Here is a 24,790-nt window from a genome sequence, read left to right as displayed (position 1 = left end):
ATTCTTTACCTGCTATACCATCATTGAGTACTTGGGCTACTTTCGGTTCAAGACCGTAGAAACGCGGCCATCACTGCCGGGATTTAACACACACCTCTCAAAAAGAAGCCGTTCGACACGACTACAGAGCCACCACGGCGGGTTCTAAGCCTTATAATATTCAATTCATCGCTATTTTAGTTCTGATGCGTTCAAGAGTCGAAATCTTCCTAAACGCCGGCACAAAAGCAGAAACATTTAGGATTCCACCATCACCGTTTAGTCAAAATAGATCTAGTCAAAGTCGCAATAGTTTTGATTTGTGACCCGCGCGATGAGCGTGCTAAGCTCCATCTCTGCGATCCTCCGTCCGATGCACATGCGCGGACCAGTGCTGAAGGGCAGCGAGGCGAACGGGTGAAGGGTCCACGGCTCAGCGTCCTGTCGTCCGGACCGGATCCAACGCTCCGGGAGGAACTCGGAGGCCCTCGTGAAGTTTTCCTCTAGACGTCCGGACACGAACAACTCATTGCGAAGCACGGTCTGGGCAATAATAGTACAGCGTAAAAAAGGGCACTGCATGTCACACAGGGTGCGCAAAATCACATCGGTGGACTTAAAAGGGAAAGCGGCCTATATTAAGTGCCACTTCAAAAGCAACGTTTATAGTGCAGCACTTCAAACTGCGCAGTACCGAAACCTTGTGTACACATTCTTAGCTGCAGAGCAGTCGATATTATAAGGATGCTAACGACGAAGTCAATCTTGCAGAGAAGTTGAACATCCCGCCGGTAACAAGGTAGGAAGTAGAGAGAGCCAAGAAGGAGACAGAGCACTCGCAGCGAGACAGCGTGCAGTCACCGCGAAATAAATCGAGCGCTCAATCTGACGTCACGGAAGCGATTGCGATGTCTGGATAATTAAAACAACTGATAGTACACGCTGTTGAAGTAGAAAGTCGCTCGGAAGAGACAGGGGCTAGTTGGAGATTCATAACTGAATTTAAATAAGTGCTTGGCTTATTCCAAACTACATCTGGCAACACGAAATTTCAAAACCCAGCTCCGCATGCTATCAGTGCTTTCCTTTCTTTTTCTCTTATTCTTATAACGCTAAATACGTTTCAGCCATTATAAATTATGCAAGAGAAGGTCGACAAAGCGCTTTCGCGTGCATCTTTTTCCGACAACGAATGTCTTCAGCGAGAACCGCAATCATTGAAGCACGGATCCTGTTTGAATTGATTCATATGGTTCAGCATGTGTATGCACCCATGTCAACAGATGAATAAAGAATATGCGCATACATTTTTTGGAATTACGTAGCCAGACATCACAACATCGTGGTCGAGTTTACGGTGGACAGCCGATACGGGAGGATAGAACCTGAAAAAAATGAATGCATTTACTATTAATAGCCTTTGCAGTCTAAGATTGTTTTCGTTTTTTCCTCTAGAACACGCAAGTCATTTGTAAACGAACAATGCTATACATTTTTAAGTGGCCGGTGCGGTAGCTCAGTGGCTATAGTGCTCGGCTACTGATCCGAAAGATACGGCTTCAGTTCCGGCCGCGCTGGTTGCTTTTTAGATGGAAGCGAAATGCTAGAGGCACGTGTACTGTGCGATGTCAGTACACGTTCAAAAGAACCCGAGTCGTTGATATTATTCGGAGCTCTCCCCTACCGCGTCCCTCATAGCCTGTGTCCCCTTACAACAATGGTCTAAGGGCAGTCTATAGACTTCTTATAGACTCTATTACCTTCTTATAGATATCTCTTTTTGTCTTTTTGTCCTTCATAGCTTGTGTGCCTTTACAGTAATGGTCTAAAGACAATCTATAGACTTCTTATAGACTATTGCCTTCATATATATATATATATATATATATATATATATATATATATATATATATATATATGTCTTTTTGTCTATTCATAGTGTATAGACTATCAGAAGAAAAAGTCTAATAAAACTGTAGGGACATAAATCTATACAGTGTGTACAGACTGTCTCTAGCATTTGTATTGCCTATGAACTGTTCTCCAGACTCAGTCAATAGAGAGTCTCTAGACTATATAGGCAGGAATTCATGGACAGTCTATAGACTGTCTAAGGAAATTTTTGTAACTGTCGTTTTGAGACGTTAAACCGCATCAAAAGCAAGCAAAAATTTTTCTAAGTGTAATCACGCCTGGCCTTCTGGAAATGAAGAAACGTAGTTTGTCCATCAAAGCGCGCGTTAGCGTCTACTATACGCAAGAGTGGACCGTAATAGACCGTTTAAGTTAAACAGGGCCTGCAAAATCTTAGACGAAAGCAGCCTGCTTCGTTCACTTCTGTCCGCACCTGTGCGCGTTACAACCATTGAATATGAATTTTCCAAACATGTCGAGAAGAAACGGGCAGCGATAAGAATTGGCTGTCATTTTGAGGCAGGGTATGGAGGCGAGGTATCTAATTCGAACTATGAAGATTTGTTTTGCGGGAAGATCAGGTGAGCAGTTGTAGAAAGCAAAAATTATGTTTGGAGACGCGTGCAAAACGAGCAATTTAAAAGACTTTAATTCGATTGGAGGCATGCGTCTTGTACTTTATGCATGACGCAAAACAATAAACATGGGCACAAAACTTTTTGAGAAATTCAAGTGCACATGCGCCAGGTAGGACGCGCATCTGACGGCACCTCCCTGCCTGATGCACGAGTCATTCCTGGGAACGGGGTCGTTGCTGGCTGCATCGTTCCAAGATATCTGGCCATTCGAATAGCATGCAGGCAAAGCAACACCTTCTGTGCACGTAACTGGCCTAAATAGCAATTTCTTTTTCAGCGGCGCAGGGGACAAAGGATGAGACAAGTGCACAGACACGGCGCTGATCGTCTGTGCACTTGTTTTGATTTTGTCCCCTGCGCTGCTGAAAAACAATGTCACACCAACTTGCCCAAGCTTCTACAGCCAAATTTTGTCGAGGCGCAGCGCCGACAGTGATCGCGTATTCGAAATTCTAAAAATTGGTATGGCGGTTACTAACGACCGGCTCCAAGCCTCTGATGGCGATCAGGCGCCTCACTCTAATAGATAAGAAGTTAATTATTTAAACGTAATTAACTAGTTTACTGTTTGAGATGATTCACAGGTGTTTTCGGGTCCGAAAACCCTGGCAATGCAATGCCGCGCAATGGAATTGTTTACGTTGAAAATTAAATTTTGGAAAACTCGGTATACATAACCATTTTGTGCACGAAATATGTATTCCAAGCTGCGAAAATTGGTGACGTAGTACTGTACGATGTCATTGCACCTCGAAGAACCCCAGGTTGTCGAAATTTCCGGAGCCCTTGACTACGGCGTCTTTCGTAGCCTTAGTCGCTTTGGGACATTAAACCCCCATAAACCATAAACCATAAACCGTATGTCCACTACCTTCCTTTATACGCACACTATAAAAAGGCTATGGGGCGTTCATATAAACACTGTACACGTTGTATGCGCATCTCCCGTGCTCGTCTTTACTAAGAGGGCGTCAAGATGCGAAAACTAGTGGAAATTGCTGTTTCCGTTTTTAGTAGATTCTCTGCACATCATTTAAATGTTTATTCATGTATGTCAACCGTTCTATACGACTTGTTTTAGCAGTTATTTGTCACGTACATGAAAAGTTACTCACTGGCACAACAAATAAAAAATGAAAACAAGCAAGCCTGTCACACTGTTATACTAGCAATTCTTCAACACAGGAAGAGTATTTTTACGCACACACTAAATTCGGGCAAGAACCGCACAATTATTGGGCGCCAACTCAAAGGGTGTTTTTCACTGAAGGTCGCATTCGTTCCTCGAGATGGAAATTTTTCTTAAAGAGACATAATCGTGCGGGTGAGGGTTCTCCTCAGTGAGGGTGATGCTGAGTGCAAATCGACCTTTAAAAGCTCCAAGGCTTGCAGCGAGACAAACAATTTTAGTAAAATCTTATGAAGGATTTAAGCTATGCTCAGTGGGAGTGCTCGCGGAGGCTGCGTCAAATATGAGGCACGCACAGGGGCGGGTAGGGCGATAAGATCTTTTCTCCTATATTTTTCTCAGACGTATATTTGTGTGCGGCAATCGCCAATCACACAATTATATTTGTTTTAGTGCTTTTAAAAACAATTCTCTCTTCATACCCGAGACGTAATTAGGTCAAAATTTGCAAATATTTTAGATATTTAACTATGTAATTCAATTCATTTCTGCAACAAAAGTTACTAAATAAAGTGGCAAGTATAACAATAATTAACGCTATAATACGCCAGAACATACTCTGAATTGATCCTAACTGACGAACAGTGGCCGGTGGAGAATCAATATAACTCAACATATGTACCGGAGCCTCTCTATTATAACTGCTCTGACTGGATGTCCAAGCTCAAAATTTACAGCTGCGTTATCTTATGAGAGGTTCGCTAATGCGACTAAATTTACTCTTCATCACTAAGACAAAGACTAAAGGAAAACCTCGAGGTAGCTTCGGTCAGACTACCATTAAAACCGGAGAAAATTTTGTTCTCAAAGGGACAGGCGGTATATCGAGACCAGAAAGATCTGGATGCCTCTCCCATACCTGTAATGGAAGGGGGCTGTCTATCTCAAAGACAAAATAACCCTTTATTGCGGCGTGATAAAAAGATTTTTTTCGTAAAATATCAATAGAATGCACATGAATGCCTATGAACTTACCTCAATGCTTCCTTTATACAGGCTCTTACGTAAGGTAATCGACTGTATCTCCTGTTTCCCCGTTCAGCCATAGCCAAGAATACCTCTTTCCTTGCCCTTTCCTGAGCTTCTGAGTTCATTGCTAGGCAGTAAAAGCAATAAGTAGCGGCCGCTGCTGTCTGCAACGAAACGCAGATAGAGAAATTGGTAGTATCTTGGATTGCCGTGTGCAGCCATAGGTGTTTTCTAATGCTTTTGAAATATTAAACAAATATACAAAATTCCAACTACTGCTATTTATCCCGTAAACAATCCTGCCGTATTAAGTTCTACTTGAGAAAGATGCTATGCATAGAAAAGTGCTCTAAGAATCGTGATATGTATCTAGACATGTTATAGAAAGGGCTGAGTCAACGCCAAGGAAAAACAAATAAGCGGTGTGCGCGCTACTCAGAATGAAACAAGCCTTTTTTTTTGTCTGAATGATGCCTTCTCTGCTTCCTCCTAAGTTCAACGACATTGTTCGAAACCATGGCTGAGGCAAACGCACAATTGACCTTTACAATTGGCGCTGTTTGCGGAGCATTTGTAATTCATGGTAAAGAAGACAGCCAGTTGCGAGGCGACCAAGTGCGTGAGACGGCTCAATCGTACCAGGAGGGTTCGTACTCTAAGTCGCACTATGACTAACCGGTTCGTGTCACTTAGCTACGCGAATCCTCCACAAAGCCTGAAATATTTCGAATTACAACGAACCACAATGTGCACGCTTAAATATATATAGCAAAAACTTCTGAAATACGATCTAAGCCGGAACAAGCTCGCATGATCTCAGACCCCTTCCCTAGCAAAAAACATTCACAGAAAGAATTCAGTGGCTAGCTGTCCCATTTATATAGTCCAAATATGTTCGCATCGATTCTATGCCTGCCTGTATTGCATAGTTCAAAATTTCTACCCAAGAATCGGAGTGAGTTCCTATAGAAAAAATCTTCAACCTTATTAAAGCCTAAAATTGCGTCACACATCAGCTGATATTTAAGAGACGCAATATAAGACTGAGAAGCGCTCGTAGCTCAGCTTGTTGCTGCGGATTTTGGAAAGACATAAAAGCGGGAAAAATTGAATACAGACGCAATGAAGGAACGGGAGGAGCGCTGAACTGGTACATTTTGGTGCTGGGGTTCCTTATTCTTCGATTTCTTCAGTTCTTCTAATGCCAGAAATAGCTTGAGGATATCAGAAATTCAGAATGCGAGAAGATCGCCGCCCAGAACAACATACTTTTAATGGAAGTGCTTCATCAACGAAGTGATGAGACATTTGGAAGAAATAATGGAAGCAAAGATGAAAAACCTGAACTCGGACATGTGCCACAATAGCGCTCGTCCAGCTCACTTAATATGTCTGTTGTTTTTTCTTTTTGCTGTCCTATCTGTTTTCACTCTGCAAGGCACAACCGACTGGTTTATTCATTTCTATTGGAACAATATACCTCCGGGACAGAAGTATTGCGCCTAAACAACAGGTTGGAACCGCCTCTCCGATTGTCCGATGAGTGTATCCAGTGCTTGAAAATGTTAAAGGAGCATAAGAGACACAACAGCAGTTAGATGGCAATAAAATTTTTTTTCCTGATATTTTGGTCATATTTCGTATGCGTATTATATGTTTCCTTTTCAGAGAAGCGTAGTTTTGCAGTTACTATTGCAAAGCTTCAACTATTTATTTTTGTTTGTTCGTGTTTACTCTGGATTGCTTTTATTCATGATGCATATGTTTACTGTACACGTCTCACGTGTCAATTACTCGTTTCTTTCGAGGGCACAGGTGCCCAGTATTACATTATTATTAAATAGAAAGTTCCCCGCTCTCTTTCATAGTTTTCTGTGAAAGTTTGTGCGCTATAAGTGCCCAGTTCCGTTACAAAACGATTACTTATTAGCTGCTCTTTTTAAAACTTAACCTCATCGTAACCATAAAACAACCTAACATTAAATAAAATCTCACAACTACCAACCCCAGCATACACTCTCATACACTTGCGAAAGTGATTTTTTATTTGTTAGCCATTATTGGTTAAAACATCTATGAAAATTTCAGGTGGCCTCGAACATGACCTAATCGGGACCATAGCCATGGTCCACTGCCGCTTGCTCAAGAATTTATGGAGGGACGCGACGAAATGCTTTATTCCTTCTTGAAATAAAACCAAAATTTCTTCAATATGTATTTTTGATAACATTAAAAGAAATTTATTTTGTTTTAAGGTATCTTTATAGACAGTGGGTAATTAGAACTAAATTTCTTCTCATGTCACCATCATTGCGTTAATAATGAGAAAGTATGCGAGTTTGTATATGAATATATTCACAAAGGCTTGCTCCATGTAAGAAAGCTTTTGTCATTTTTATACACCCAAAACTCTGAACAAAAAAAGTCAAACTCCAGCATGCATATGTCATGAAAATGTTTAAAAAATGGATATCAAAATTTATTGGTGTTACACCCAGAAAAATTGAGTTTTAACGCTATCTTCAAGACAGCTGAATTCATCCGCGACGGTCAGAAATTTTCTACTCTCACTTGTTATGAAATTGCGAAAGAAGTAGCGTGAGTAACTGCACCACCTCACTAAGCACTTCTGTCACTGAAATCTTTGACGCAGAAATCATAACAGAGACGCATGCACTCTCGATCATGCGCTAACGAGACAAAGACGGAGGCCTTCAATCTTTCTCCACAGTGACACAGCGTCTCATTTTAAGGCGTTGTTCCTCCAAAACAAATCCAAAACATCTGCGATCCCTGTTGGGAGCGAGATCATGAGCCAGAGCTCACCACCTTTTCTACAGTCGCACATCTGCTTAAAAAGCACGGCGTCTATTTTCTGTCTGCATCCATGGTTGTTTAGCCGCAAGCTTGGACATCAACTAATTTAACCATGATATTTTGAGCACTTCTATGGCAGTGGCTGGAGTGGCTGGCGAGCGATCAAGAAATGGAATCGTTGTGAAGCATGCAGCTTCCAGCTTTCCAAACTTCGCCTAGACAGCTTCGAAGGCCATCACAGTGCTTCTAAGCTCGTAGCGTAGCGATGGCTTTAGTGGGGAAACAAGGGTTTCACAAATTTTGCTTTACTTTCTGCTTCGTATTATCGTTCGCGCTAGACGATGCCCCTGAGCATATTCAGTCTATTTCGGCAAAGACGAGGGTTTCAAAATTTTCTTCTCAAGACGCTTAATATTCTACGGTAGCTAAGGTTGGATTGCTTGATGGTGTTTTAAGTGCATAGGATGACGTCACAAAACTCCAATGCAGAATGGCACTCTGAAGTACAGGTGATTTGAAGGCAATGGTTGGTTTATGCATATCTTCGAAATGGACTAATTGTTCATTTTAACATATCCACTTAATAGCAATCAAACTCTCGGAAAATAATTTATTTATGAATATTGTCAGCTATTGCCACCAAAAGCAATGCTTGCAGTACATCATTCGTTGCTCAGTTCTCGCCTCAATAACAATAAATTAGTATGAGGGAAAATGTCAGATGAAAACATAAATAAGTAGCACAACTTCCAGAAAAGTTTTTAACGGCAGTTGAAAACGTTCGTATAGCATTGCACACGCACTTTTTCATAACCACGAAACAGTTGGGATCACCAAAAGATACAATTTTTTTTATGCCACACTTTAAAAACAAGATTACAAATAATACATCTTTTGTTCATGAACTGTGTAACACTTAGCTAAGCTACGAAGTACACAACACAAGAAACGCCAATGAAGGGCATATTAAAGTATACAGATGCATATCTGGCTGGCAAGCACTTGAGAACAAACCGCCTTGGACCTCGCTCGTTCACAGAGGACAAAGTTCTCTGTCCTGGCCACAACAGTCTAGTGCCATCAAGGCTTACAAGACACAGTCTTGCGTTTTACGAACGACTGCTAGATTGACAGATTGTGACTGTATTTCCCGTTACTTCTCTCTTTCTTTTTTAATCCCCTCATTCTCTTCCCCAGTGCAAAGTAGCAAACCAGAAACCTTGCTCGTTAACATCCCTGCCTTTCCCCCTTCTCTTTACCTGACTATATCTACAACTTGATTAATTGATGTCTCCTTTTATTTCTTTTTGCATTAAATAACTGCCATGATTATGTGTAATATCATCTACCACTTATGTATTGTAATTTGTAAGTGTGACCAACTCTTCTGCTGTCAAAGCCTTGGTGACTATGGGGGTGTCTGGGTTTCTGGGTGGGAGGCTGGGTGTATATGACCACGTCAAGCTGTCCATGAGGCAGCTTTTACTACGGGCGCCCTGTTGCCAGGTACAGGTTGTGTTATAGATATCTTTATTATTTCTTCAGTGTGCTGCTACGCTAGCTTCTACGGGTTCAAGGCCTTGTGAAGAGTTAATAAAAAGGGGTTAGTGGTGGGCGCTATTCTGGAGGGTAGAGTTAAGTGCGTTGGCGCATAATGCTGCTTCTACAGTGCGTATGTGGGCGATCACGAATTAGCGCATAGACAAGAACTAGGTGTGGGATTCCTCCTAATTAAGGATATAGCTGACAGCATAGATGAGTTCTATAGTATCAACGAGAGGGTGGCAGGTATCGTAAATAGGCTTAATAGGACGTACAATCTGCAGGTGGTGCAGGCATACGCGGCAACATCCAGCCATGATGGCGAGACCGTTGAAAGCTTGTATGAAGACGTGGAATCGGTAATGAACAAAGTAAAATCAGAGTACATTGTACTGATAGGCGACTTCAATGCGAAGGTGGGCAAGAAGCAGGCTGGCGACCAGGCGGTAGACAGCTATGGAATAGGATCTAGGAATAGCAGGGGAGAGTTGTTAGTTGAGTTCGCAGATCGAAATAATTTACGGATCTTGCATACCTTCTTCCGCAAACAAGAGAACAGGAAGTAGAGCTGGAAGAGCCCCAATGGTGAGACCAAAATGAAATCGACTTCATACTAAGCGCTCAGCCTGGCATCGTTCAGGATGTAGAAATTATCGGAAAGGTACGCTGTAGCGACCACAGAATGGTAAACTCTCGATTAAGCTTAGACATGTAGAGAGAACGGAAGAAGCTAGTAAACAGCAAGGCCATTAACGAGCTAGCGGTAAGATGGAAAGTAAAGAAATTCAGGTGGTCGCCGCAGAACAGATATTCAGCTTTGACTGAGGAACGCAATCTTAATGTTCATACAATGAACAATAATCTGAAAGCTATCATCACGGAGCGCGCAGTAGAAGTAGGCGGTAGGACGGTTCGACAAGATAGCGGCAAGCCATATCATGAGACAAAATATCTGACAAAGAAACGTCAAAGCATGAGGGCGTCTAACCCTCCAGACAGAATAGAACTAGCAGTGCTATCGAACTTAATAAATAAGCGCAGGGTTGCCAACATAAGAGAAAGGGAGTTTATTATGGAGAGAATCGAGCATGCTCAAAAGAACGGAGGTAGCCTAAACGCGTCGAAGAGGAAACTAGGCACAGGTAAAAACCAAATGTATGCGTTAAGAGACAAGAAGGGCAATCTCATTAGCAATATGGATAAGCTAGTTATTGCAGCCGATTATTTTTACACAAAAACTATACAATAGCCAGTGCAATCAGAGCGTTAATGAGAGAGAAGGTAGCGAACAGCAATGCGTCATCCCGCAAGTAACGGAAGAGGAAGTACAGAAAATCTTGGCAGGTGGTGCGGATCAAGCAACAGCAGATCTGTTGAAGGACGGAGGCAGGATTATGCTAGAAAAATTAGCCACCCTGTATACGCATTGCCTTATGACCTGGACCGTACCAGAAGCTCAGAACAACACAAATGATATCTTAATTTATAAGAAAGAAGACGACAAGGGCTTGAAAAATTACAGATCGAACAGCTTATTCTCCGTTGCCTTCAAGGTATTTACTATGTAATCGCTAATACAGTCAGGGCAACCTTTGACATTAATCAAAGAAATCATCAGGCACACTTTCGTAACGGATATTCCTGAAAATATTTTATGCACACTATCGATCAGGTGATAGGGAAATGCGTAGAATATCACCAGCCTCCATATAAAGCCTTCATTGATTACGAGAAAGCATTCGACTAAGTGGGAACCTCAGCTGTCATAGAGGCATTGCGGAATCAGGGTGTAGAAGAGCCTTATATCAATAACTAGAAGATATATGTAGCAATTACACAGCTACCATTGTCCTCAATAAAATCAGCAATAAAATTACAACAAGGAAGGGCGTCCGGCAAGGAGACACACTCTGACCAATGCTATTCACCGCTTGTTTACAGGAGGTGTACGGAGGCCTGGATTAGGAAAAGTTGGGGATAAGAGTTAATGGAGAATACCTAAATAATCTGCGATTCACTGATGACACTGCATTGCTGAGTCACTCAAGAGTTGAGTTGCAAATCATGATCAATGAGGTAGACATGTAGAGCAGAAAGTTGGGTCTAAAAGTTGATATGCAGAAAACTAAAGTAATATTCAACTGGTTAAATAGGGAACAGCAGTTCACAATTGGCAGCGAGATGCTTGAAGTGGTGAAGGAATACGTCTGCTGAGGGCAGGTAGTAACAGCTGATCCGGATCATGGGAGGGAAATATCTAGAAGGATAAGAATGGGGTGGAGCGGATACGGTATATTCTCTCAGATTATGAATGGCAGTTTACCAATATCCCTCAAGACAACAGTGTACAACAGTTTTATCTTGCCGGTACTCAGCTGCGGATCAGAAACATAAGGGGTAACGAAAAGGGTTCAGCTTATAGTGAGGACCACGCAGCGAGCCATGGAAAGAGAAATGATATGTCTAACGTTAAGAGATCTGAAGCGCGCAGAGTGGGTGAAGGAACAAACGCGGGTTAATGACATCTTAGCCGAAATCAAGAGAAAGAAATGGGCTTGGGCAGGGCAAGTTAAGCGAGGGCAAGATAGCCGGTGGTCCTTAAGGGTAACGGAGTGGATTCTAAAAGAAGGCAAGCGGAGCAGGGCCGGCAGAAGCTTAGGTGGGCGGATGAGTTTAAGGAGTTTCCAGGGATAGTATGGGCGCAGCTGGCAAAGGACTGGAATAATTGGAGAGACATGGGAAAGGCCTTTGCCCTGCAGTGGGTGCAGTGAGGCTGATGATGATGATGATGATGATGATGATGATGATGATGATGATGATGATGTGGGCGATGCGGGTTGAGTGACTACATCGAAGGCGGCAATGGGGATTAGGTAACCGCCTATCTACTAAGGTGTGGTGGAAGAGAGTCTGGTTGTGGAGTGGAAGTTGGAAGGTGAGCTCCCACGCTTGAGCCGGAGGTTCCACTTCAACCAACACGAAACTTGCGGAGAAGGTACAGTTCCTATTTTTTGTTGCAGAAAAAATTTGGGTACAGCCTGTTATCGGATGCGACAATTATTCGAAGGGCAACTGGATTTACACTCGATGATTGAATTGATGCTTCTGCTCTAAGCCGAGTCTTAACAGAAGTAGCAATATTTTCCTGGACTTTGGACGTTTGTTGGAGTAGATAGTGACTATAAGTGGGCGGCAGCTTCCTGGCTAACGGGCGTGGGCTAGTAGGCGGTGCTTGCATTGAGCAGCTCGTTTTCCCGCCACATCGCTGAACTTGATTCCTCCATAACTGAGCCCAACTCAAGCCGTCGGGTGGATGACTTTCGTCCACGTTCACCGATCAAAGCTCCCAGGAGAGACAAAGGAAATAACGAATGGATGGCTGGCAATAAAAGAGAGAAAGTGGATTGATGGCCCCGCAGCTATGTTGGTGCTGTAGCGATGTTGCCGGTGCGTCTGGAGAATGAACGCTTCACTTCATTATACATCAGATTAACAAGGGGGGGGGGGGGGGGGAGATCACTCGCATTACTTTTGATATAAAAAATTTTGTGCGGCGTTGCCTCTTCATGCAGTCGTGTCGTGTTGCACCAGGTAATAGAGCTATCGCGTCCCCTCTAATGTTATTTGTTACATATTTTTGTTTATTTTTCACCCACAGTGAAAAACGGCATTACAGTTGGAGAGGGTACACATAAAAGAAAACATGACATGACAACATGACATCGCTTGTGGTGTATTTTATATATCTTATTACTTTTTATATTAACACAATTTGAAACTGCTTCACCAGCAGTCACGGCTATATAAGATTCAAAAGAAAATTCGAAGCCACCGACGACCTGTCGCAATTAAAAATGAAAAATCAACTAATTTTCGATTATGCGATTCAAACTGACGCATGAATCTTCGCGGAATAGGGAGAGTTTCGAAATAGAAGTACAAGTACGGACAAATAATGATTACAGCTACAGGTTTATGTGAGTTTTGTGTAATGAACTTTCATTCGCACACCCTTAAAAGTATTTGGCCAGTAGTACCTTAGAGCAGAAATAAGAAACTTCTCAAAAAATATTGTGCTGATATGCGTTACTTTTTAGGAACGGAACGAGTCCTGAAAGTTGATCTGTTCCTGGACATTTTTTTAATGCGTGCTTGTTTTTCATTGCATGTTTCATGCAGTGTTTTTTTCACGCATGATGGCATGCTTTCCTGAAAAGCTTTCGCCGAACCCTGGGATTTGATTAAATTTAGCGATGCGGAAGACAGCGTCAGCTTGCTTCGAAGACATCGCAATTTATAAATTGTAAACGTATTTGTTCGCAGTGCAGGTCGGTGGTCGTAAACCGAAGAAAAGTGTATATAGGTTTGAAAGGGTCAGCATATAGGATTATGGCATATTTGGTTTGGCTCTATAGGATTAACGTTCCAAAGCGACTCAGGCTTTGCGGGACGGCTTGGCAAAAGGCTCTTGATAATTCCGACCACATGAGGTTGTTAACGTGCACTGACACTGCACACGACGCGGATTTCCTAACATTTTTCTTTCATCGAAATGCGACCTTCGATGCTGTATGACGTAAGCGCACGTTAATTAACCACGACTGGTCGAAACTATCAGGAGTCTATCTCCAAGGCGTCCCGCAAAGCCTGAGTTGCTTTGGGACGTTAATCCTATAAAGCCAAACCAAATGTGCCATAATCCTATATGCTGACCTATTCAAACCTCTGCAGATTTTTCCATAGAGGAGCGTCACGACGAGCACACTCCCAGGTGTCACTCAGGATAGTAATAATAATAATTGGTATTGGGGGGAAAGGAAATGGCGCAATATCTGTCTCATATATCGTTGGACACCTGAACCGCGCCGTAAGGGAAGGGTAAAAAAGGGAGTGAAAGAAGAAAGGAAGAGAGAGGTGCCGTAGTGGAGGGCTCCGGAATAATTTCAATCAGCTGGGGATCTTTAACGTGCACTGATATCGCACAGCACACGGGCGCCTAAGCGTTTTTCCTCCATAAAAATGCAGCCGCCGCGTTCGGGTTCGTCCCAAATTGCACTTCGTCGATATCTTCGTCCCGCCGCTTGAAGTGCCGCTGGCCGTTACCATTACAGTTACCTCCACGCCGAAAGAGGAGCCATCCTGCGTCCTACGGGAAGGAAAAAATGGGCGGATCATAGTAGGGCTTAAGAAGCCCGACATGTACCGTTTCGCGGCCCGGGTTACGACTATCCGGATAAGAGTCAAAGGACTCAGTAATGTAATTCATGGGAGACGTTTACTGTAGAACGCGATAATGTGCGTGATAGCGGGAAAGCAGTTTCGTGGCAAGGCTTATCATCATGGAGCCTATCATAGTGGAGGAAGGAACCCCGATCCAAACGAGCACGCCGCAGTGATATTTCGCGGGAGAGCCCGAGGGATCCCGACAGTGCTTCTGATGCCACTGGAGCTGCGTGGTGAAAGAACGCGCAATTTGCTTGCATTTTTCGGCATACATGCGAGCTCCGGAAAAGGCTTTGGTCTTGGAAGTCTCAGGGCGATAGAGAAGGATGGTGTCCATAGTGGATGTATAGGCTCTGTACTAAACGTAGGCACCACAGCCGCCAAGGGCGGTGGCGGCGGTGGTGGAAGGACGCGCACCTTAAATTTTTTTTCTCTTTTCGCATCTGCAGACCTTCAAACTGCTGCCGTGTCACTGGAACTTTGCGCCCTGCTTGTCGTCACCGACAACGCAAAATAGTGTTCGCGCTTCTGGCGGAAGAACTGAAAGTGCTCACACGGGCGGTGGCGGCGGCGGTGGGGAAGGACACTCTCCTTATCTTGAATTTTTTTTCTCTTTTCGCATCTGCAGGTTGGTTTCTGGCTTTTGGGAGGGCCGTGATACATTGTTTGGTGTCTTGCTGCAGTCCTTGGGCCTGCGACTGTCTCCTGCAGAAAAGTGTTCTTCAAAGTCCTCTTTCTTCATCCCTAGACCTTCAAACTGCTGCCGTGTCACTGGAACTTTGCGCCCTGCTTGACGTCACCGACTACGAAAAATCGTGTTCGCGCTCTTTGCGAAGGAACTTAAACGGCTCACACGGGCGGTGGCGGCGGTGGGGGAAGGACGCTCTCCTTATCTTGAAATTTTTTTCTCTTTTCCCATCTGGAGGTTTGTAAAATTCTTTATTTCCGTCTCTAACGCTGCGTTAGTACTACCGCCTTTGCCCCCATATTTGTGTGATGTGCTTTTGTTGTGTTCCGTGATTTTATTTGTAAGTTCTGAGTGCTAGCGAAGGGTTGTGGACGAGTATATGCATCTGTTGGACTGCTGGTTGTGGCTGCCACATCAGTCCTAAAATGAGCCGCTACTAGACGACGGGCTCGTCTAGAAGTGCAGCGAACTTGTGAGTACCACTGCTTTTGTCTTCATCTTTAGAGGTAGTACCGTTTGCACTCCGTCTAGGATGTCAGAGAGTGATGGCTGCCTTGCCTGCAGCGAGACACTTCCGGACAATGGCATGTGTGTTGCATGCTCAGAATGCTGCTATGGGTACCGCCTTGGGTCCTGTTCGGGAGTCACAAAATCAGCGTGTAAAGGCTGGAATGAGGCTGACAAAAAGAGCTGGAAGTGTCAAACCTGTGTCATTCTGGCCGCTAGAAGTGCCAGTGTTGCACAGAAACAGAAACATGAGGACGCACAGGGTCTTGAAGGAGTGCTCGAACAAATGAGTCGCGTGATATGAGAATTCTCATTTATTAAGGGCAAGGTGGAGGCATTGCTGTAGATGAGGGTCACAGTTGACAAAATAGAGCAGTCCGTTCTGCATCTATCAGATTGTTACGATGACGTGCTCGCATAAATGAAAAGACACACAAGCGAGATTGCTGACCTAAAGAATATAGTCGAGTAAATTGAGAGCTACCATACTAAACAGGAAGTCCACAGCTTGCGGCAACAAGTGAACAGCTTGGAACAGTGCAGCGGAAGTCAGAAGCTGGAAATTCTTGGTTTGCCCTCAAGGGATAATGAAAATTTGCTCCATAAAGTCAATGATCTGGCTAAGGAAATGGGTGTTGACGAACTGACAAACACTGATTTTGAAGGCCTTCATAGGCTTCCAGAAAAGAAAGGTGAAAAACCTGTAGTTCTTGTTCGCTTCGTCTCACGTGTCATGCGAGACTACTGAATATCAAATAGGGGTGTTCTGCAGGACAAAAATTTCGAAGTGTTCTTTCTGGACAATCTTAAAGCTGAAAATAAGAGACTGTATGGACTATTAAGGTTAGAGCAAAAGATAAAGGTTATCAGTACGCTTGGCAAAGGGGCTGCACGCTGTTTGCGCGCAAGGTGTCAGGCGCACGGGTCATCCGCTTCAGCACGATGAGGACCATGATCTGATAGTATGAGCTGCAGCACCTTTTCAAACTTGCCATCTGTTTATCTTCCCTTTGCACTCTGACGGCTAGCCATTGCGACGACCTGTATCTCACGATAGCGTGTCCTTCAACTCTGTCCTTCGCAGTCTTCCTTTTAACCGTAATGATAGTGTGTCCATTTTTCATGTCAACATGAGAAGTTTGAAGAAAAAACAATTTGACATTGCTACAGCTCTAGATTCACTGAATCATAGTTTTGATATGCTTGCTTTTACGGAGACGTGGTTCTGTAGTGTACATGATACAGTTAACATCAAAAGTTATTAGTCTGAATGTGTTTTCAGAAATGACCGGAGAGGTGGGGGAATTTTATTTTATCTAAATAACAAGCTGCAGTATGATGTTATACCAAAATTCCCACAAATAACCGATCATGAGTCGTTGACTGTCAAATGTTCGGGGTCAATAATTGCCACAGCTCATCGCCCACCTTCGGATAATCTTAAAGAATTCATTCATCAGCAGTCATCTTGCATACGCGTCTGTATTATGTTTGCGAATTGTCCTGGTTGGAGACTTTAACATGAATCTGGCAGTACGAAGTCCACAGACAGAACGGTTCCTTGTTGTGATCGAATCATTTCAGTGTACTAATGTTATCCATTTACCAACGAGAATAACACCACATAGTGAAACACCGATTGACTTGTGTGTCACCAGCCATGTCCAAGACAATATTTTCTCGGGAATTCTTGACTTTGAATTGAGCGATCATTTGCCAATATTCTGTTTTTTGCCATGTGTACAAAAGAGAAATAACTGCAGCCGTGCGCCTTCTGTTGTTTGCCGGAAATTTAATCCAGACACCATTGCTGATTTTCGGGCCTTGATAGAAGCAGTGCATTGGAATTGCGTGTATAAGGAAAAAAGTCCCAGCTTGTTTTACGACATCTTTTTACGCAGAATTAAAGAGTGCTATGATAAAGAATTTCCATCAGTACAGCTCAGAAAACAAAAAAAAATCAAGAAGCCATGGGTCACTTCCTAGTTATACATGAAAATTAGAGATAGAGATAAATTGTGTAACACGTTTATTCGCTCGAGAGACATAGACAAACTATTGGAGTACATGAAATGTCGAAACAAGTTGAACTCCGACCTTAAGGAAGCCAAGACTAATTATTACAAAAGAAAATTCACTTCAATATCTAATATACTAAAATTTGGAAGCCACAATAATACTATCCCTAGCACACTAATGCTTAATGGTACTGAATACTGCAATACTTCGCTAGCGCAAAAATTTAATGATCATTTTTTGAACGCTGGTGCATGCTCACACTCTAGTGGCACTGAAGTGGGAATAGAAAAATATGTGTGCTGAAAGCTGAAATTCGATTTTTTTAAGCCCCTGCACGGAAACTGAAATTTTCTCCTTCCTTGCGTCCTTAAAAAGAAACACAACAGTTGGGGTTGACGACATCAAAGTCGAGGAGATCATAGCTGTTGCCGATATTTTATGTGCTCCTTTACGTCATATTTGTAATGAAGCTTTAACTAGTGGTGTTCTCCCTGTTAACATGAAGATAATAATAATAATTGTTTTTTTGGGCGGGAAAGGAAATGGCGCAGTATCTGTCTCATATATCGTTGGGCACCTGAACCGCGCCGTAAGGGAAGGGATAAAGGAGGGACTGAAAGAAGAAAGGAAGAGAGAGGTGCCGTAGTGGAGGGCTCCGGAATAATTTCGACCATCTGGGGATCTTTAACGTGCACTGACATCGCACAGCACACGGGCGGCGCCTTAGCGTTTTTCCTCCATAAAAACGCAGCCGCCGCGGTCGGGTTCGAACCCAGGAACTCCGGATCAGTAGTCGAGCGCCCTAACCACTGAGCCACCGCGGCGGGTGCACATGAAGATAGCCAAAGTCGTAGTTATACATAAAGGAGATCGGCATGATGATATAAATAATTATTGCCCTATTTCAATGTTGCCTGTGTTCTCAAAAATTTAAGAGCGTCTCCTGAAAATTCGTTTAACGAGCTTTCTTGAAGAGAAGAAAGCCTTCGCCGAAGATCAATACGGTTTTCGTGAAAATTACTCTACAGAAATGGCATCACTGAATGCTAAAGAAAAGCTGTTGAGTAATTTCGAGAATAAACTATTTACTATTGGATTGTTCTTAGAATTCAGGAAGGCTTTCGAATCAATTAAGCATAATATTCTGTACCGAAAACTGCACCGAGGAGAAGCACTCAGATTGATTCGAACGCATTTATCTGGAAAATTGCAATACAGACACCTTAATGTTTTTTGTTCTGAGCTAAGAGATAACATGGTGTTCCGCAGGGTTCTATACTGGGACCCTGGTTGTTTATTATCTACATTAACGACTTCACACGCATTCCACATACCCCTCACGCAATTATCCACGCTGATGACACTACCTTCTTTTTCCATGACAATAACTTGGGCTATGTTGCATGCCGAACTAACACGTGGCTAAATGAATTGTACACATGGCTGAGGGTAAATCAACTGCAATTAAATGTTAGTGAAACAAAATACGCTATATTCAAAACAGGAAATAAATCTGATGACGAAAACATCATTGTTAAATATAATGACTCTGTAATAGCCAGGGTTTCCAGTTTTAAATTCATGCGCGTTTACTTTGAAGAGCACTTGAGCTGGACGCCTCAAGTATACAAGATACATGCTAGTGCATGCAGATCTGTTGGCGTGCGGAACAAAATTAGGTACCTGCTTCCTGCCTGGCTTAAGCGCCGGTTATACCACGCCCTTGTTCAATCACATTTCAATTACTGCTTACTAATCTGGGGCTCTACTACCAAGTCTAACCTTGACAAATTGTTCCGTCTTCAAAAACGAGCTGTGCAATGCATCGAAAATCTTGAGCGGCTAGAACACACGGCACCGGTGTTCCTAAAACATGACGTCCTAAAAATAAACCAGTTATATGAGCTGCACCTTGCTACTCATATTAGGAACGAAATCATGCGAAATCCATCAGTGTTAACTAACCTGAGCCAGCCCAGTAATACACGGTATAACTCTCGAAAAAACTTCTTTAGACTACCCGCCATAAGAACGAGCTATGATACACAAACACTGTCGTATTTAATCCCCAAATTTATAAATACACACCCACCTCTTCTTGACATATCACAGCAGTGTAGAGCACTGAAAACGTTCAAAAATGCCTTCAAAATGCACATACTGTCCCACTCAAAGCTTTAAACGTCCATGTTTTGAAAACCAACTAAACTTTATTTTGGATGTTATTTTTTTGTTATTGCATTAGCACTTGTATAATGTTGTAATCCTTTGTATGTTTCTGTGCACTGTACGGGTGGCAGGGCCCTCGTCAGGCACAGATCATTTGCCTTTTGCTCTGTCATACTAGACCGTCTGTGTCTGAAAGAATGTTACAAATAAAAATATAAGGGATAGAATGGGGAGAATCCCGTCGTTGCCTTCGGAGCCGTATTATACGCGTACGTGACGAAAGGGAGTACTTAATGCCAATTAGAGTGGGCGGTATCAACGTATATGGAGAGCATGTCACTGAGTGCGCGGTTGAACTGCTCAGTCATACCGTTGGTCTGGAGATGATAGGCGCTGGTACAGCGATGGACCATTTGGCATTGCTTTAGCTGCGCTTCGACGGCGTCCGAGCTAAAACACGGTCGCGGTCACTGAGTAGTTCGGCCGGGGGGCCGTGACGAAGTACAAGATGCTGAAGGATGAAAGAAGCGGCATCCTGTGCAGCGGCAGATGGAAGATCCGACGTTTCTACGTAACGAGTGAAATGGTGAACCGCCACGGTGAGCCAGTGGTTGTGAGCGGAAGTGGTCGGAAACGGGCCGCAAAAATCAATGCCGACGGGGTCAAAGGGGCGGCCAGGCCAGGGTAGCGGCTGTAACAGAGCGGTGTGGAGGCGGAGAGTGTTCTAACGGCGTTGGCAGGCTTGACAGAGTCGAATGTACGGGCGTATGAAGCGGCACACACCGCGCCAGTATAGTATCGCAGACGCAGGCGAGCATACGATTTCAATACATCGGCGTACCGCATTTTGGATCTGCATGGAAAGAGGCCCAGATGGCAAAACAGAGGTGGTAAGGGATTACCAAGATCCATTGCCGCCCGTCGGAGAGGTAATTTGAAAGATTGGTCAAACGGGCTAATTGGGAGTAGGTAGCGACATCATTATAAAAGGCCATCATGAATGGCAAAATGGTGGGCTAGGCGACGAACGGTCCGGGATGAAAAAAAGGCCAGGCTTAGCTTGGTTAAGCCAAGAATGCGTTGCATATCTCGATGGAGTTCCGTGCTGCTCCGTTGACTCGATAGGCTATGACTCGATCGCCATTGAAACTGCCCGTGTAGCAGCGCTCGATCGCCTTTGAGTCGATAGACTATCGGTTCGAGGGCCCTAGAAATGCCCGTGTGACAGGGGTATAAGACTTGTCCCGGCGAAGGAGCTCAGCTCTTTTATACATATGCCGTGACGTCAATCATAGCGCAGCGCCCCTAGCGGGAGGAGCGGGAGTCAGGTGGTGGCTGCGGCCGCGCGCGACCGCGCCAGTTGGGGCCCAGCTTTTCCTCCGTGACGTCACGCGCCGGCGCAGCGCCCCTAGCGGGAGGAGCGGGAGTCTGATGGTGACTGCGGCCGCGCGCGACCGCGCGAGTTGGGGCCCAGCTTTTCCTCCGGCTGTCGTGACGTCACGTCACGTGGTTTGGTGGCTGCCCGGCCGCTCCCAAGGGCTGAACTGAGTGATTGAAATATGCAACGCATAGAATACGGCGAGGGATTAGAAAGGAAGGTGAGCAGCGAGGTGATCCAAGGATCCTTCAGTTGTTCGGAGAGCATATCAGGGACGTCAAACGGCGAGAAATCGGGGGCACAGACGAGGGCAGAAGAAAAGGGAGGTATGTGGGTGTCGGCCGCAACAGGAAGCTTAGCTGAGCGCACAGGCTGGTCGCACAACGAAACGTTACACAAGGAAGAAAGTGCAAGCTCAACGCGGGCACAATCACTCGCTGCTAGGTGGGTCGACAGAAAGTCGCATCCGAGGATAACATCGTGAGAGCACGACGCAGCACAGCAAACTCGATGGTATATTCTACTTCATCGATACAAACGCGTACCGTATAGGATGCGATGTGTTGGATTCACTGCGAGCTCGCCGTACGGAGCGAAAAGTCACAGTCGCGTCGACACCTTGCGAATTTTGCGGCGAAGAGAGTCATTGGTCACTTAGATAACAGCGCCCGCGTCAACGAGCGCGAAAATAGGGACGCCTCCGACAAACAGCCGAATCACGTCAGCGGGGGAGAAACGGAAGACTTAACAAGTTCTCAAAAGACACAGTTCCTGTCTCCGCAACTGCGGCATTCAGTTTTCCTCTGAGAGCAGGTCCGGTCGCCAGAGGACTGGGGAAATTGAACGCTGGCGAGGGGAAGGCGAGCGGCGAGTCGAATACTGTGCGCGAGGCAGAGACGAGCCAGAAGAGCCACTGGGAGAGGGCGGCTCTTGGTCGTATCCGTACGGGAGCACATCATGCCCAGAATGAGGTAAAATCTGACGGCAAATAATTTCCACGTAGCGCAGAAGCCCACAAGCGTAGCAAATGGGCCGATTGTCGGCTATGCGCCAAGGGTTCGTTGGGTGTCATCGGGTGCGAGGAAACGAGGCAGGCGGATGTAGTAAAGACGGCTGTGGAGCATAATAAGCAAGACTGCTACTATACACGGGAGGAGCGAGCGAGCACGAAGGCCGGGTGACGGTTTCAGCATAGTTGAGCGGTGCTGCATGAGGAGGAAGCGGGAGGAAGAATGGAAAAACTGCAGCGATGTGCTCCTTCTTAATAGGCGGCGTGGGTGGGGGCGCTAGGTAGAGAGGAGGGCACACAGGATCTTGAACGTGATGCAGAAGATAAATATAGCGGGCGACTTCTTCGTCGATAAAGTGTTTGACGCGCATCATGAACCGAGATTGCTCAGTAGATGAGGGACCCAGGGATAAGCCAGCAAGACCCTCGGGAGACGCGCCAGACTGCCCTGTAGAAGCGCATTGCTTTGGTAGCTCGTCAAGATTTAGCACAGCTGGATGACGGTACTGACGGTGGTGGAGTACTTCACCAGGAGCATTTGCAAAGATTCATCGATGATTCTCTTAAGGATGTGGTTAAATTTGCCTGGCTTGGGCATGGAATGTTTGATGCGTTTGCATAAGCCAACGATGTCTTCAATATAGCTCGTGAAGGTTTTGACCGGGAGCTGAGCTCGAGCAGGGAAAACGTAGCTCGGCTCTGAATTTCCGCACGGCAGGATGGCCGAAAACGTCGGCGAAGATGGCTTAAATGAGGACCAGGTGGGATGGTCGGCTTCTTGGTTACGAAACCATAAGTTAGCAACGTCCGCGAGGTAGAAGACGACGTTGATCAATTTAACATAATCGTTCCACCGATTGTAACTCCTGACGCTCTCGTAGGAGGCCAGCCAATCGTCGACGTCCTGATCATCGGTGCCACTAAACAGATGACCAGGACCCCGCTGGCACTGCAACCCGGAACAAAGGGCGGTGGTACGGATAAGCGGGGATGATTCGCTGGTACCTTCTGGCGTGGTGGCCGGGGCGAGTAACGTTCGGCTTCGAAGTTCCAAGATGAGGACAGGGACAGGAACCGAGACACCTGCACCAACTGTAAAGGTGTGTAACCGCAGTGCAGGTCGGTGGTCGTGGACCGAAGGGTGTCACAACGAGTACACTCCCATAAGACGCTCTTGTTGTTGTTTGCCTCACAAAATGGCACACACCCACAAAGAGGATTGGCCATAACCAGGCGGTGACTACTTGCATTGAGCCATTCAAGATCCCCAACTGCTCTTCGTCGACCTCTTCGTCCCTCCCCATGAAGTGCTTCCGGTCGCTCCTATTACAAACATAAACCCAGGTAACCGAAACCACTATAGTAAGGCGAACCCAAGCGGAGAAGCAGCCAAAGTTTGCCATCGAGGCTATTGCAGATTTTGTTCAGCTCTCGGCACATATTAACGCAACAGCAGGTCCGACCGAGGACATGTGTACGGTCCAGCAGACTTTTCGGTGTTCTTGAACCATGTGAACCTCTCTTTCTGGAGTACATGCCGTCTGCAGCTGTAGTCCGAATTCGTCCACAGCGAATGCGAACGAGTGCGTTTCGGTAGACTAACTGCCCAGACCTTCTTTGCACGCGCTTCATTTTCTGCCTTTCTTTCACCGTTCTGATCTGCCGCCAACGTCATAATTAAGGTGTTTTCACAAAGTAATGCAATTACCACCTTTTTTCCCGTACCTTTAACCTCTCATTCTATCCCCGGGGTTGAAATGGCTGCATCATCAAAAAGGAAGCGTTGGAAAATCTGCGTGTATAAAGGCAAAGGCACAAATTGATTCACCGTACAGCATTTTTAAAACCAATCTGGTTTTAACGAACCGCCTCTAATAAAGCCGTAAATGATTAGTTACAAGGAAATGAGAGGTGCAGTAACTTTCTCACTTCTCAGCGCACACCTCAACTACGCCGTAAGGTAAGAGATGAATGTGGGAGTGAGACAAGAAAAGGAGAGGGTTGCCGGTGGGGAGGGCTCCGGGATAATTTCAAAAACTTGGCGATGTTTAACGTGAACTGACGTCGCACAGCACACAGGCACCTTTTTCGTTTCGTCTTGATAGAAACGCGGCCGCTGCTGTCCGGTTCGAACCTGGGCACTTCGGCTCTGTAGCCGAGCACCACAACCACTGAGCCTTTGCGGCGGATACGCTGATCATCAAGCCTGACGTCTACTCCAGGTGACTGGCGTATCGTAAATTGGCAAGCCTGAGGTAATATGCCGAGTTATAGAAAAATAATGTGCGTCTATGAAAGGCTCTTGTAATCTTTAGTCATCGCCTCTATGCTCACATTCCTGCTTTTTACTAGTGCGCACTCACCGTTTCACTTCCAGCGAAGATGAAGTCCGCGGTAACTGTAAATATTTCTTTTTGGTTTAAGCCTCCCAAGCGCTGCAGGTTCGCAAGAAGCGTATTGTTCTTCGGACTGCCTTCTCTGAGCGCTTCCTGTGCTGCCGCCATCACGAGTGGAAAAAAGTATCTGCAAGGTAACAAGCGCTTTTTTGCAAATACATTTTTCTACAGAACATAAAAATTACAAATGAATGGAGTATACAACAGATGTTATCAATCATTATCGTTACCAAGAGAAGTAAACGGCGACCCTGTTTTCGCTTGCGCGCTGCAGCCTGGCCATGCCTCACCTCAAATTCAGCACGCCGAACGGCAGGAGAAGGAGGAGGAGGAAAGGTAGGGAGGTTTAAACA

The 24,790-nt window shown here is 44.9% G+C and overlaps 1 protein-coding gene across 1 annotated transcript; it reads right to left on the bottom strand.

Annotated features, from left to right (window-relative positions):
* Positions 1-273: 273 nt before the first annotated feature.
* Positions 274-24,535, bottom strand: LOC144120101 (cytochrome P450 CYP12A2-like). Its single transcript, XM_077652556.1, has 4 exons — positions 24,405-24,535; positions 4,696-4,853; positions 1,286-1,364; positions 274-522 (listed from the first exon to the last, which is right to left on the bottom strand). Exons 2-4 carry the CDS (start codon positions 4,812-4,814, stop codon positions 274-276), a joined length of 447 nt encoding a protein of 148 aa, XP_077508682.1. The 5' UTR covers positions 4,815-4,853; positions 24,405-24,535.
* Between the last annotated feature and the right edge of the window lie 255 nt (positions 24,536-24,790).

This window comes from Amblyomma americanum, chromosome 2, assembly GCF_052857255.1.
Source record: "Amblyomma americanum isolate KBUSLIRL-KWMA chromosome 2, ASM5285725v1, whole genome shotgun sequence".
Classification (NCBI taxonomy): Eukaryota; Metazoa; Arthropoda; class Arachnida; order Ixodida; family Ixodidae; genus Amblyomma; species Amblyomma americanum.
Note: the sequence above shows the minus strand (reverse complement) of the source record. Positions and strands in the feature narration are given on the sequence as shown.